Below are 14,361 nucleotides of genomic sequence, written 5' to 3' on the forward strand. Positions count from 1 at the left end.
ATACATACATACATACATATATATATACATACATACATATATATATACATTTTTTGTTTAAGTCGACCTGAACCTAAAGATGTTATTTTCTAAGCAGTACCTTGGAAATAATGCCTTAAATTGCTCCTGAAAATAACAGGACACTTTCAGGCAGCAGTATCTTAGTTGATCTAACACTGCTGATATACAGCTATAAGGCACCACTCCTACATAGTTGTATGTCAGCAGTGTTGGATCAACTAAGGCACTGCTGCATGTGACTGCTGGTCTTGTAAGGTTTGGAGTGAGATTTGATGATGTTGCTGATAACTGTTCTTCTTGCTGGAGGGAAAGCTGTACCTGAGGACCTGCAGTGCTTCTCCTTTATTAATTCTGTGGGTTTGTGCTTCTGCACCTCTCCTGCTGCTTGATTACTCCCATCAGTTTTCAGATCAGCAGTTATCAGGGAGACAGCTCTGACAAGAGGAAGCAAAGCCCTGCTCCTCTACCACACAGAAACACAGTGTGTAACAGGAAAAGGGTTTAGTTTGGGTTTATGTAGCTTTAGAGTAAGGGACATGATGGCACTCGAAGCATTGTTTCTTTTTATTCTTGGCAAGAAATAGGTACTTGTTCTTTAAATAAAGGGAATTTACATTAAATTACATTAGATCCACTGGTTCTTTGGGGGGTTTGTTTAATATAATCATTTTTTCTTTTTTTTTTTGTCCTAGCCTGAAAGCTGAATGGCTTTACAGTCAGGGTAAAGGAAGATTATACAGGCCAGGCCAACATGTACCTCTGGCATCATACCTGGCATCTGTGTGTCCTTTGACTTCAGCAAATAGTCTGAAAACACAGGAGGATGCAAAGCTAGAGAAGATACTAAGCAAACAAAGGTAAATATGTTCAAATTGTTTTCATGTAAATGTAAATATGTAAAACTAAAGTTTGTAAAGCTCGGAATACGGTAAACTGAATAATCTTCTTGTTTAGCAATGAATCATATTATCATTTTAGTGATTATTTGTACTTGTTTCTTGAATATGCGCTGCAAGAATATATCACATGCCTAAATGACTACTTTACATGCATTTTCCGATTAGGGAGAAAATGTAGATGACCGTTTTTGTTTTTTTGTTTGACCACTGATACCAATAGTTATGTTTTTATTAGGTTGCACCAGAGACAGTTAATGCACCAGATTTGCAATGAAAGCCATCTCTCTTCTACACCAAATAGAAGATCATTTTCCTTGACTGAGCAACAAAGCCCAACCCGATCTCTCCAGCGATCTAGTGAATTTGGTAAGCAGACAAATTATATTTCCTTCATAGTAGTGTTACTACGCAATGCCATTGAATAGCATGTGCGATGAGGTTCTCAGACTGACTGTTTAACTACCCCCCGGCCGGCCGTTGTAAAAAAATGGCCGGCCGGGAGCTCTCTAGATCTGAGCGGCATCAGCTCAGCTCTCTAGATCTTTAGGCTGGGTTCACACCTAGGCGTTTTTCCGCGCTTTCGTACTCGCGGAAAACCGCCCAGATGGGAACCGTGCACATTGAAAATAATGGCATTTCCCTGTTTGAGCGTTTTTCCGCGAGTACGAATGTGCGGGAAACCGCCCTATGCCCAAAGAAGTACATGTACTTCTTTGGGCATAGGGCGGTTTCCCGCACATTCGTACTCGCGGAAAACCGCCCAGATGGGAACCGTGCACATTGAAAATAATGGCATTTCCCTGTTTGAGCGTTTTTCCGCGAGTACGAATGTGCGGGAAACCGCCCTATGCCCAAAGAAGTACATGTACTTCTTTGGGGCGTTTTGGTCGGGCGGTTCCATTGGGATACAGCCAAGTATCCCTCAGAAACGCGCGTTTTTCACACGTTTTTTTACCGCGAATCGCAGTTTAAAAACGCGCAAAAAACGTGCATATTCAATCCGCCTAGGTGTGAACCCAGCCTTAGACGTCCGCTCAGCCATGACCACTTGCGTGGCTGAGCGATGATTTAAAAACAGGCAGTGATGCCTGTTAACATACAAGCGATCTGCCGGCTATAGAGCCGACGGATTGCTTGTATGAGCTGTCCCCGCCCCCCTCCCGTTGTCACGCTGATCCCGGACTTCCGCTGTGCCCGGACCAGCATTGTGCCTCTCTGACGGGGTCAGAGGGAGATCAGTACACGATCTCCCTGCGGTCCCCTCTCCGCTCCTCTTGCATGACGGAATAGATGTCAATCAAAGTACTGCAGCACTGAATACTGAAAAATGGCCTGGCCAGGAAGGGGGTCTAAACACCTGGTCTTCAAGCGGTTAATAGCGGAAGGAGCAACATTCAACCCAACAGTGATGAAATATTCTGCTCCAAACAGATTTTTCGGTTAATTGTCAGCATAATTTCCATTTTAGGCAACGTTCATCTATAAAGTGGACGATCAACCTGTTTGTCACCCTTTTTTCTTTTAGAGTATTTAAATAATCATTCCCTTTCATCATTTCCTGACTAGTGGCACTTGCTTGATACCAAAGCCTTACATCAATGGACCTGCTTTTGTTGTAGTTTTTCCAGAGTTCAGCTTTTTTTTTTCCTGAAAATTTCAAGTCTTGTTTTAAATACCTACGTCAGACATTCTCCACCCATTTCATATTTCGATAGTTGACAAACTTGTTTCTGCATATAACATGATATTCTTTCCATTCCATTTTGCAGATTTGTGTACTTTTACATACGTATATTTGAATACTGTTTTAGTAATGTTTTCCTTTATTCTTATTTTTTGTGATAAAATGTGAACTATTTCATTTCTTTCCTAGAACCCACTGTAAAAGTAGACAACTGGCTTGGCACAAGTGGCAATGAAGATTATGCTTCAAGAAACATTCCCTCTAGTCCTGCTCATTCTGCTACAACAAACTATAATAATCTTTATTTGGAAGATATCCAGACTGATGAGGACAAATTGAATTGTAGCCTCCTTTCCTCTGAATCAACATTTGTGCCTGTTGCTCCAGGATTGTCCCCCGTATCTCCCACAGTAGAAATGAGGGTACTGGGCTTGTCAGATGAAGTAGATGCCAATGATACTTTGTTGGAATTTAATAAAGAAAAGACAGAGAAGTTCTATACATGTTCATATGTCGAACAGGCAGAATGTGAAATGGAAAGGAAACATGATCCCATTATTCAGCCTGTGCTGTTAAATGAGAATGTAAAAGCAAGCCTCTCTAATAACTTGACATCCTCTGATGTTAAGCCGCTAAGCGATGACTCTTATTGCAGTAATAGAGAAAACAGCCAAGCGTTTGGCCTTCAGAACTATAATGCAGAAAACCTAAATCGTATGAACAAAGCCGCTACAAAACTTCAGTCACTCTGGAGGGGCTTCTACGCAAGGAAATACAATCCCAAGATCAAGGAAGTATACTATGAAATCAGACTGAGCAGAATGCAGGAGCATATTGTCTTCTTAAGTGAAGAAATCATAAGGTAAGTCTCAAAGAGGGTGCTTATCCTTACTGTCCTAAAACAATATTACATCAATTTAAAAGGAGACCTGCCACCACTGATTTTCTGAAAATGCTATTTGCCTAGATGTCATGTTGACTAATATCTGTGCCTTTGACCACATCTAGGTCAAGTGCACCCCAGACTGGTTAGGTCAATTTAATAAAAAATTGATTGAACTTTGCACCTACCTAGCAGTGAACATACTACACACCCATTACTGTTACATAGGGGCCGATGTATAATGGAGAGCGAATGTTGCTATCTGCTATACACTGTAATCTGCGTTGACTTCACAGTCTGCATTTTACAGCCTACATTTAAGTTCCCCATGGAGTTCTCTCTGCTTAAGGCAGCAGAGTGGACTCTGATTAGAGAAGAGACCCCTTTCCATGACTTTGCTTCAGAGTTCCACATTTATATAGAATATTGCTCTGAATTAGAACTGTGTGGTGCTTCTTTTTTTAATTATTTGGAAGCAGCAGTATGACCTCAGTAAGGCCATACTGCTGCTTTAAAAAAATGTTATTCCCAATTTCACATTACCATTATTATCCACATCTCTGCTACTGACTCAAACCTGTTAGGAAAGGTACATCCATCAAAAAAAAAAAAATAATCTACATATCCTGATAACTATAGATGTTTTTTTTTAGAATAGCTTGACTCAAAAAAGTCAAACTACATATAGAACATATAGGCAGCCAATGTCTTGATATCTAATCGCTGATCTTAAGCATCTGTGAAATTGTGAGCTGGCATGTAGTTCTCATTACTACATTTTGTGTATAAAAGATAGACACAAAAAGGGCTACAAAATGATGCAAAGCTTTGAGCACAACATATCACATATTATTTGCTGCATTCTAAAAATAGTAGAAATGTTATTAAGTTTAGAAAAGACCTGTATACACATATTTAACATTTGTTTATCTGCAGGGAACAGGTGATAGATATATAACCTTCATTTTAGTATGCGTAACACATACTAAAATGAAGGTTATATATCTGTTACCTGCAGATAAACAAATGTTAAATATGTGTATACAGGTCTTTTCTAAACTTAGAAACATTTCTACTATTTTTAGATCAAAACCAGGAATGCAACAGTAATCAGAGAAGTAGTCATAAACCTACTGTTCCTTCAAAAATTTGTTTAAGTAGGAAATAAACTTTAGATTTACTCATGAGGCTAAATTTAGCTTGAATCGATTTCTGTTTCTCAGACTCCGTGAGATGGAAAGATATTTCAGTATTTTTAGCCCGTTCCATCATGTGCTGTCAGAAAAAAATCAGTTAGAAAAAAATAAAAATTAAACTGTGAAAAGTGAGATTCCCAAAATACAAAACTACTGTCCACAGTGAAAAATCCAGTGTAGTCTTGAGTTAAAGTAAATGTGTGTTACAAACCTGTGAATCTACACGGACTGACCACATTTTCAGTTTTGGATAGAATGTGAGAACTTTACCAAGTTATTATCATTGTCTGTGTTTCCTGCTGGGAAGATAAACCTCTCTTTCTCCGGATAACCACTGTCAATTAAAGTAAGAGGAAATCTTAAATAAGAGCAAGTAGGTGAGGGCTGTTTTGGCCTTTCATTTAAATGAAGACATTGTTTTACCTTCACTTTGTCCAGCTCCTGCTCATGCTAAGGGAAGTTCTCTTCATTGTTTGGATGTTGTGTGGGCTGATAAGAGTTTATCTGTTAGCCACAGCTCCCTTTTAGGGGTTCCAATCCTTTATTTGTTCTACCTAAAGGTCCTAGAAAAGATTGTTCAGGTTTTAGATCCGCTATTTCCAAGTGGATTCGTCAGGTTGTCATTCAAGCTTATGAGTTGTGGGATATGGTTCCTCCTTTTCCTGCTTTCTGCTCATTCTACTAGGGTAGTTGGTGCTTCTTGGGCATTTCAGAATCAAGCTTGTTACTTAAATTGCAGGGCTGCAACTTCTGTTCACACTTTTGCTAAGTTTTATCAAGTTGATGTTTCTGCCTCTTCTGATCCCAGTTTTGGCAGAAAAATTCCCTTAAGTGGTTGTTAGAGTATTTGAGCTGGTTCTTCCAATTTTTTTGGTGCCTGTCCCCAGGGGCGTAACTAGAAATCACAGGGCCCCATAGCAAAATTTTGTATGGGGCCCCTCTGATCTCTAGTTACACCCCTTGCAGAGCCCAATTGAGATCCCACACAGCCCATCTGAGGGTGACCCTGCTGAGCCCACCATAGACTCTCTAAGGTGGGCTCTGCAGGGTCAAACTCCTCACCCGTCCGCCTCCTCTGTCTGTGATGAGCCCCGCCCCGTCGCCGGGCCCCGCCTCCTCCTTTGATATCAAACCCCGGGCCCCCGTCTCCTCCACTGCCAGGTCCAGCCTGCTCCACCGCCGCTGCTGGCTCTCACTGACTCAGCAGCGGCTGTGGAGGAACGCGCCGCTGCACAGTTCACTGTCGGTGATCTGAACAGCGGCACATTCCTCTTCACAGCTGCCAGTGACAACCAGAAGCGTGAGATGCCATAGTGACCCAGGCGGCCCGCAGGGCATCAGGAATGTCCTGGCTGGGCCCCATAGTGGCTGCCTGGGTCGCTATGGTGATTGTTACGCCACTGCCTGTCCCTCTATTTTAGACTGCTTTTGAATGTTTCTAAGTCTCAGAATTCTTTAGAGATGTGTCCCCCAAAGAACGATAAAAAAATAGGATTTTGTTCTTACCATAAAATCCTTGAGGGACTCCGCTCCCTCCCCTTATTTCCTTTCATACTGCTTGCTACAACTGGCTGGTGGGAGGGATTATGTCCTTAAAGTGACAAGCTTTTCATTTTTTGCCTAATGTTCAATGCTCCTGGAGGCAGCTGAATAACCCAACGTCTCAGAATTCTTCAGAGCTGTGTCCCTCAATGGACTCTGAGAAAATGAAAATAGCATTAGCTATTATAACACAAATACTGATCATACTACAGCTGTATCTCTGCTGGTTGAAATACGGAGGGCTACTACTAATAACCTTCTGAAAATTCTAGTTGCCTGACTGTCTTTGGCATTAATGGTTTTGAATCACTAACCAGGACCAAGCATGTAGATGTGAAATAAGAGGATGGGTAGAACTTTAAAAAGGACTGAAACCTTTGGATCAACATAACCGGCATGCAGCATTTTCACAAGTGCAGTGTAGCAATGGCATCCTACTTGATTTCTTGGCACTGGTTTACTTTACTGGTCAGCTTGTCTTTCTAATAATCAAAAAATGAAATCCTTCTCTATATGAAGCTTTTGTAGCTCACCGAATAATCTGTGCTCTCTAATCTTGTTTTGATGTTAGAAATTCTTTTTTGTTCTCTAGGCTAAAGAATGAGAAAGCTGAAGAGAAAATGGAACGACTTATACAAACAGAAGCTGTGAAATATCTATGGGAGCAGGTATAACTATGTTTCTGGAAATGGAGGTGCAGCCTAAGATAATGATCTGTTTGTGTTCTAGGAAAGCTTTGACATTGCATTCAGTGTTTCAAAGGAGAACTATGAGGTGAGTGCTTTTCACTCACCTCATAGTTCTAGCCGACCTGTGACAATGAGACTGTCACAGGTCGGGTCAGTAGATCGGGAGGTGAGCGAACATATAACGGCGTTCGCTCACCTCTCGATCCGGTCACGGCTGATTCCCCCCTCCCCGCTCCGCACCGCCAGCGCTGACTGGCGGAACGGACGGGGAGGGGGCGGGTAGAGCTGGCTCTGCCTCTAGATAGGCGGAGCCAGCTGTCAGTCAGCTGTCGGGATCCGCTTCAGCTGCAGCGTCTCAGTATACCTCGAGCAGTAGCTCGCGGTATACTGCTGCGGCTCAGTATACTGAGCTTAGGGTGAGGGGAGGACGCTAGTTTGTGTCCTCCCGTTATCCTAAGGAGAACTATAGGGAAAAGCCTTAACCCCATAGTTCTTCTTTAAGGGGAAGTTAGAATGGTTTTGCCTCATTGTTGTTTTTTTTAAGTTTATACATTTGTAAGCTTTTAAAATATATTTACAAAATCTTTGTTGTAGGAATAAACATTTAAAGTGACATTACACTCAGGAGTTCAATCTTAAAAATACATTCAAGTAACCTAACTACTGGCATAAATGTATCTCTTATTTTTGCATCACTCGGCTGTAGATCCTCAAATCATCTCTGAATTGGTGCTGACACTGTCCTTCCTTCTGGAGGGGGCGACTTTTGTTACCCATGGTGCCTGTGTGTGTGTTGTAAAGTAGTCACCGCTCCAAGCTCACTCCAGGGATGGACTACAATCTTACGTTTAGGTTACTGATTTGTATCGAGATTGTAGCCCATCACGGGAGCGAGCTTGGAGCGGTGACTACTTTACAACACACACACAGGCACCATGGGTAACAAAAGTCGCCCCCTCCAGAAGGAAGGACAGTGTCAGCACCAATTCAGAGATGATTTGGGGATCTACAGCTGAGTGATACACAAATACGGTAAGATACATTTCTGTTGATAAGGTACTTTTATGCATTTATATGGGTTTAACCCCTAAGTTTAGTGTCACCTTAAAGGGGTTCTAAACCCTTCGTTTTTTTTGCCTATATCTACTGCTAGCATGCAGTAGATATAGGCAAGTGTAAAAAAAACGCTTAAAATCCTTTTAAACTTGCCTCGTTACCGCCGCTCGTTCCCACGCCGAGAATCAGGAACTGCTCGTACGGCCGCAAAGGATCTTGGGGCGCGCGCATGCGCAGTTCCGATTCTCGGCCGGGAGACGAGCAGAGACGCAAGGTAAGTCTATGGACGCGTGCACACGCCTGCAGACACCGCTGGATCGGAGAGACAGAGCAGTCAGCGCTGGATCGGAGTGACGTCACACCGCTGGAGGGACAGATGAAAACATGGGGAAAGAGGAGGAAGATCGGAAAAAGAGACATCATTTGAGGTAAGTGCTAACATTTACATTGGGGGAGGGGAAACATTTTTGGCCTTTAATGTCACTTTAAGGAAGAGCATAGTTATATTGTTGTGGCAGCAAGGCACACTGGTTTCCTTTACTTAATAGTTCTGTAAATGTAGTTATATTGCATTGTATATATTGGGTACTTGAATACATTTTTAAGGTTTAAGTCCTGAGTTTAGTGTCACTTTTTAATAAACAGTGTAACAATGGTAATGGTTTCACAAAGCACTATCCCTAGAATTCATAAAGAGTGCCATAAACACTTATTTGAACTCTGTCTCCCATCTGTGCAACAAATGCTGCAACATGGGACAGATTCATAAAACTGTCTGTCAAGTATTTATGAATCTGTTGTAGAATTGCCTCAGACAGAATTTTGTCTGCAACACAATACTTACGCAACATGGTCTTATTTGCCCCACTTTTCCTATCATCGATATGGTGATAATTTTTTTATGAATTTGTTGCAAACATAGTGGCACAGTGTAAACATGTCACACATAAGAACTACCTGAATTTGACGTGTCCGATATTGCAAGAAAATGGTTGCACGACTTTCATGAATTTGGCATGAGAATTTCGTATACGGCCATGACCACAGAAGACAAATGCTTTGGGCTTTAATTTGGTTTGCCTCTTACTTAAGCCCTTCATGTCCACCTTTTTTTTTTATTTTTTGTTTACATGTTATCCATATTTTAGGCCTGAAAATTACTTAAAACCTCCAAACATATATTTTCTGAAAGCCAAGACCCTACATGATAAAATGGCGGCAGTTGCAAATTTTTGTTGCACGATATTAGCGCAACAAGGGTACAACGAGTAAGTAGATACCCAACATGCCCAGGTTAAAAATTGTGTGCGTCCATGAAACCGAGAAAATTCAGTACCCCAGAAAGTCCATAGACGACACTTTAAAAGCCCCCACAGGTGATCGGTTTAGAAACACGCGTAAATTTTGGCCCTAGAATTATTGCTTTCACTCCGGTGTGTGGGGCGTTTATCCAACATGTGTAGCGCAATCTTCGTTTTCATACGTAGGTGCACCCAACGTGTGTTTACCTGAAGACACGGGTGCTCACCGGGGAACTTAAAAAAAATATATATTTTTACATTTATTCTACTTAATTTTAAAAACTGTTTTTTCTCTTTGGGTTTTTTTTTTACTTTAATTTCTATCACATAGGGGGGCTTACACAGGTCCTCTTTAAGGTGATACTGGGGTCCAAAAGACCCCTAGTATCACTTGGACACTCTAAATAAGCTATTTAAGTGCAGATCGCACTTCAATAGCTTATTGCTGGGCTTAAGGAGCCCATCTATGGGACCGGAAGTAAAGTAATCTGCGCCGCTCCCGGTCTCATAGTACGGGGAGGAGCTCTGTAAACAGAGGTACGCTGATCTCCTCCCCAACTTCACCCCCACACACACCAGAGAAGCCAGTCCCGGGCCCGTAGGAAGGGCAGCGGAGCCCGGAAAACACGGGTGGTGGGGGGGTCGTTTACCGGCCCGTAGAAGCGATCTGTTGGCAGCTGAGCCACCAGAATCGCTTCCAATGGAAAGCCGACAGTCGGCTTTACAAGTGTAAACATAGACCCGGGTGCAAAACCGCTGGGAGTCTGTTTAAACAGGCCCGATGGCAGTGGCCTACACTGTACGTCAGTGGTCATGAGGGGGTTAAAGTCCATTTAAGACTACATGTCCATCTAAGAACACCCTGCTCACATGTTGATAATGCGGCTGTGATCTTACTGCAGAATGGACGGCGTTTGTCATCTTTTTTAAAGGAAGTGGAAAAATACTGGCCCATGGCTGTGATATGAAAGCCAGGTCATTAATAACAGCTGGCTTTTTTTCATCCTAATATTTTTATAACATCTTACCCAGAAGCATCTTTTTGATATAGAAATACTTTTATGGAATTGTGTTTGATGGACTATTTCCATTAATATATACATAAAGATATGAAGTGAGCTACTTGTAACTTTATGAAGCTCTAAGCGACAAATCTGTGAATGAGCCCAGTGTACAATAATGCAAGTAGTACCTCAATTCCACCACTATGTGGCAGTGTGTTACCACACTAATATTACTACATGAAGGCTATATAATAAACCTTTACCTTTTGTTTGTATGACATTATTAAAAATAAAAATACTTTCATAAGTTACTTGCAAGAAATCTGTCAAGACAAAAAGTGTGGGAGCTGCTATTGCTGTCTTATTCTTGCTTTGCTGAACAACTAATACACATGTACATATTCCAGACCAACAGGCAACAAAGAAGTAAGGAAAGAATGAGGATGCAGTTTCAAAAACAAGTCAGCACCCATACTTTCACTCTGACAGGTTCTCTTTAAGGCCTTTTAAAGGAGTGCTCAAAACTGTGCTAGATGTCAGTGACTGAGAAATTCATGAAATTTGTGTACCCTTGCCTTGTTCTGCACTGTGCTTCTGTGTGGAGGTGACATTCCTGAATTAACCCTCTGCACACTGCTATACAACCTTACATATTTATAACAGGCCTTTGCATAAAAACAGAGATTTTTGGTATGCATATATTGCAGTGCATTATCAAGATGGCCGTCTGCTTCCAAGTAATCCCTCTCTGGCCAGTCCTTACTCTACTGGGCAAAATGTATTTGCTCGTAACAAATTTTAGGACATATAAGAGTTGATTTTCTAAAGGCAAGGAATTTGCACTTTGCATGGGACGTTTCCCCTTAGTTTAGTGAATGAGGTGAAGCTCTGCTGACTTACATCACCCAATCATGTGGAAGCAAAAATGCTGTTGTTTTTTTTAATTATTTTTCTTGCTTGTGATTTGGGTATTCTGTGAAAAGTGAAATTTCACCAAGCTAAAGGGAGACTTCCCATGCAAAGTGCAAATTCCTTTACAATGTGAACAGCCTATTTGCCTTTAGTAAAGTGTCACTATGGAGCAAACTGGCACAGCTGAAGAGCTATAGATTCAGGTCTGGTCAATGACTTGTACTATGCAATAGAAATGGACAGATGTCTTGATAGAGGAATCGGACTTTGCTTCCTCATATCAGAGCTGTCCACTGATGACTGGTGGTCTGATTACTGGTGGGGGAATATTCAAGAAGCGGCAAGAAAGGTTAAAAAAACACAGATCCACAGAATGAATGAAGAAGCGGGATGATGCATGCATTGCAGATTTCTCTCCAGCACAGTAGTGATATCACCAAATTGCACTCTACATTTGGTGAGACTAGCAATCACAGGCAGCAATGCAGTATAGTGACCTCACACTACAGATAAGACTGTAGGCACCCCCACATCTTCACTGGTATTTTCAGAAGATACTACTAGGCACAATTATAATTTCTAGACATCCTCTAAACATAGCAAATCTTCAACCTTTCTAGTTCAGGTCCACTTATAAAACAAAGTTTACAATAGTGCATTAATGTGTACAAACAAAATTAAATATTTATCACCTGGTAACTGGGATGTTTTGGATTTTGTTTCTTTTTGCACATTGCAAATTGTAATGCAGATCCATGTTTTACTGGTTATACAAACCTAAAGAAATGTATTTATTCTTTTTCTTTAGTTTTTTCCATAGCGGCACAATTTTGTAACCTTTGCATTTCACAGAAATGTATTCTTCAGTCTCGGTTGTCCTTCTATATTGATACCTATATTTAATTTGGAGTATCTTATTTTCAGGTCCGTTCCCTTAAAGAATGGCAGAGCAAAGTAAATGCTCAAATTGAGAGCATCAGCACATTGGACAAATCGTTGTCCAGTGTCCACGAATGTCCATCCAAAGTCGTGGAACAGCAATCAGATTCTGCTACATCTGTTCCCGAAAAGGTTAATGGAAACCTTGACATCCCAGACTCTGGTTTCCATTCCATTAAAGTAGAACATGGCTTTCATCAAGAAATAAGTAGCTCTGAAAGGAGTTCAACTGAGGGCAGTGTATCTACCCTGGAGACAGTAAGACATTACCATCAACAAGAACCGCAGTGCCCAGTAGACCAAGATACAGCTGTTGAAGTGCACAGTGAAAGCAGCAAGGACACCTCTAGCAGTGAACAAGACATCAGTCTTCTGCAGCAGTATTTGGACAAGGTAGAACTGTTAGATGAAGAAGATGACATAAGTCACAGTGATGTGACTGAAGAAAGTAAACCTGAAAACAGTTCATTCAGCTCTGACCTCCATGTTGGCAGCATCTCCCATGTGTGTGAAGATGGCAAGTCAGATATCCCTCAGATCCATGATGATGCTTTTCAGTCATCAGATGAAGCACCATGCTTGCAAAAGCCATCCAATATTTATATACATGTGCCACAAGGAGACTTGACACCCTAATGAAGAATACCATTCAGTTGTATTCTCGTCTTCACACACTCCATGATGTAATCAATAAATTGCCTTTATTGTGGTAAGGTTAGAGGTAAATTACATGTATATTCACTACTATTATGCACCTTGCTTGAATGGAGCGTTTCTTTATGTGAAATGGACAGTTGATGGATACCCTGTCATTAAGTGGATGTGCAGCTTTGCTGAGCTTTGTTTTTCTTTCCACAAGAAGAAAACCATCATCCAAATGTGGTGTCATGCACCAGTTTACCGATTCAAATCTCCTGCATGAAGTGTCTTTATGGTGGGCCCCACAAACACAATGAAAGTATCCATTCGTGGGCTGAGCCAGTTTGATTTGCGTTAGCAAGAGACATTACTAAAGCTTGCAACATAGTATTGGGCTCTATACTTTAGAGATGTCACTAGCTAATTGAGAAGCTGCAATGTCATGAATATGACTGCAAACAATTCGGCTGCCAAAATTGTACAGCGATTAATTGAACTTTAAAACTGAATTCCAGGCAAACTCCTGAATGCAAAGATGAAAAAACATACATGGGAGATGTTTTATCTGCCAAAGGATTTGTATTTGTGTCCTATTTCTGAGATCTACACAACTCTGCCCACAGCACAGCCCTGTCTAGCAAGGGAGGGGACCTCATCTTTCTCTGCTGCAGATTCTCTTTCACTTACAGGTCCCCCACTCTAACTGGTCAGTGAAAGTAGAAGCAGCAGACTGATGAGCTTATCTCTAAAGCTGCCCATACACCTTACAATTATCTGCAGATTTTCTATGATCAGATGGAAAAGGTGCAACATATTCCTCCATCTACACTAAACTGTGTGGATGGAGTAATCTCCACGTGGGCCAATCTGTTGCACTTTTTCCATCTGACCACAGAAAATCTGCAGATAATTGTAAGGTGTATGAGCACCTTTTACTCTGCACACTCCTGTCAGCATGCTCCTTGCACAGCAACACACCTAATTGGATACTTGTGCTGCTGCTCCCTCCCCTTCTCTGAGACTGATATCTACACTAATTGCATTAAAATACATGTGATTGTTTGTTAATGGCCACAAAGCTGCATTCATTTGTGTTTTTTATATTTGCCTGGAGTTCAGCTTTAAAAAGGTCAGAGCAGTAGGAAGCTGCATTTTAGCTGGATATGTAGAAATAATACATTCTCAATAATATGTCTTCAATAGTATCTATTCTATATTTTCAAGTTGTTCTTTCAGGAACAAACTGTAAAAACTTTTCATTGCACTAAGCTGTGATTAAGTATCAATTAGGGCTGCAACAACTAATCGACATAATCGATTATAATCGATTATTGAAAAAGTTGTTAACTTTTTCAATCATCGATTAATCGGCTTCACATTGGTTGGCCCTGTTCACAGCTCCACACACGCTGCGCGCCACACCTCCTCCCCACCTCACGCTCGCCGCTGCCAGACCCGCCGCATCCACGCTCCACACGCCGCACCTCCTCCCCGCCTCACGCTCACCCAAATCCACGATAGGCACAGGGACACGGGGAGAAGAAGGTAAGGAGGAGCAGTTGTGGGCGGATGACAGCTGCCGATATACAGGCCCGA

At 41.5% G+C, this 14,361-nt stretch overlaps 1 protein-coding gene across 1 annotated transcript in view; it reads left to right on the forward strand.

Moving 5' to 3' along the window:
• Positions 1-12,834, forward strand: part of CEP97 (centrosomal protein 97) — a 27,198-nt gene extending 14,364 nt beyond the window's left edge. The window contains exons 7-11 of the mRNA XM_018565280.1: positions 714-878; positions 1,156-1,286; positions 2,794-3,466; positions 6,818-6,893; positions 12,112-12,834. Of these exons, the coding sequence (XP_018420782.1) occupies positions 714-878; positions 1,156-1,286; positions 2,794-3,466; positions 6,818-6,893; positions 12,112-12,762 (1,696 nt within the window). The 3' untranslated portion in view covers positions 12,763-12,834. The remainder of the gene's footprint in view (positions 1-713; positions 879-1,155; positions 1,287-2,793; positions 3,467-6,817; positions 6,894-12,111) is intronic.
• Positions 12,835-14,361: the final 1,527 nt, after the last annotated feature.

The sequence above is a fragment of the Nanorana parkeri genome, unplaced genomic scaffold (assembly GCF_000935625.1).
Source record: "Nanorana parkeri isolate BGI_ZX_2015 unplaced genomic scaffold, ASM93562v1 scaffold827, whole genome shotgun sequence".
Lineage (NCBI taxonomy): Eukaryota > Metazoa > Chordata > Amphibia > Anura > Dicroglossidae > Nanorana > Nanorana parkeri.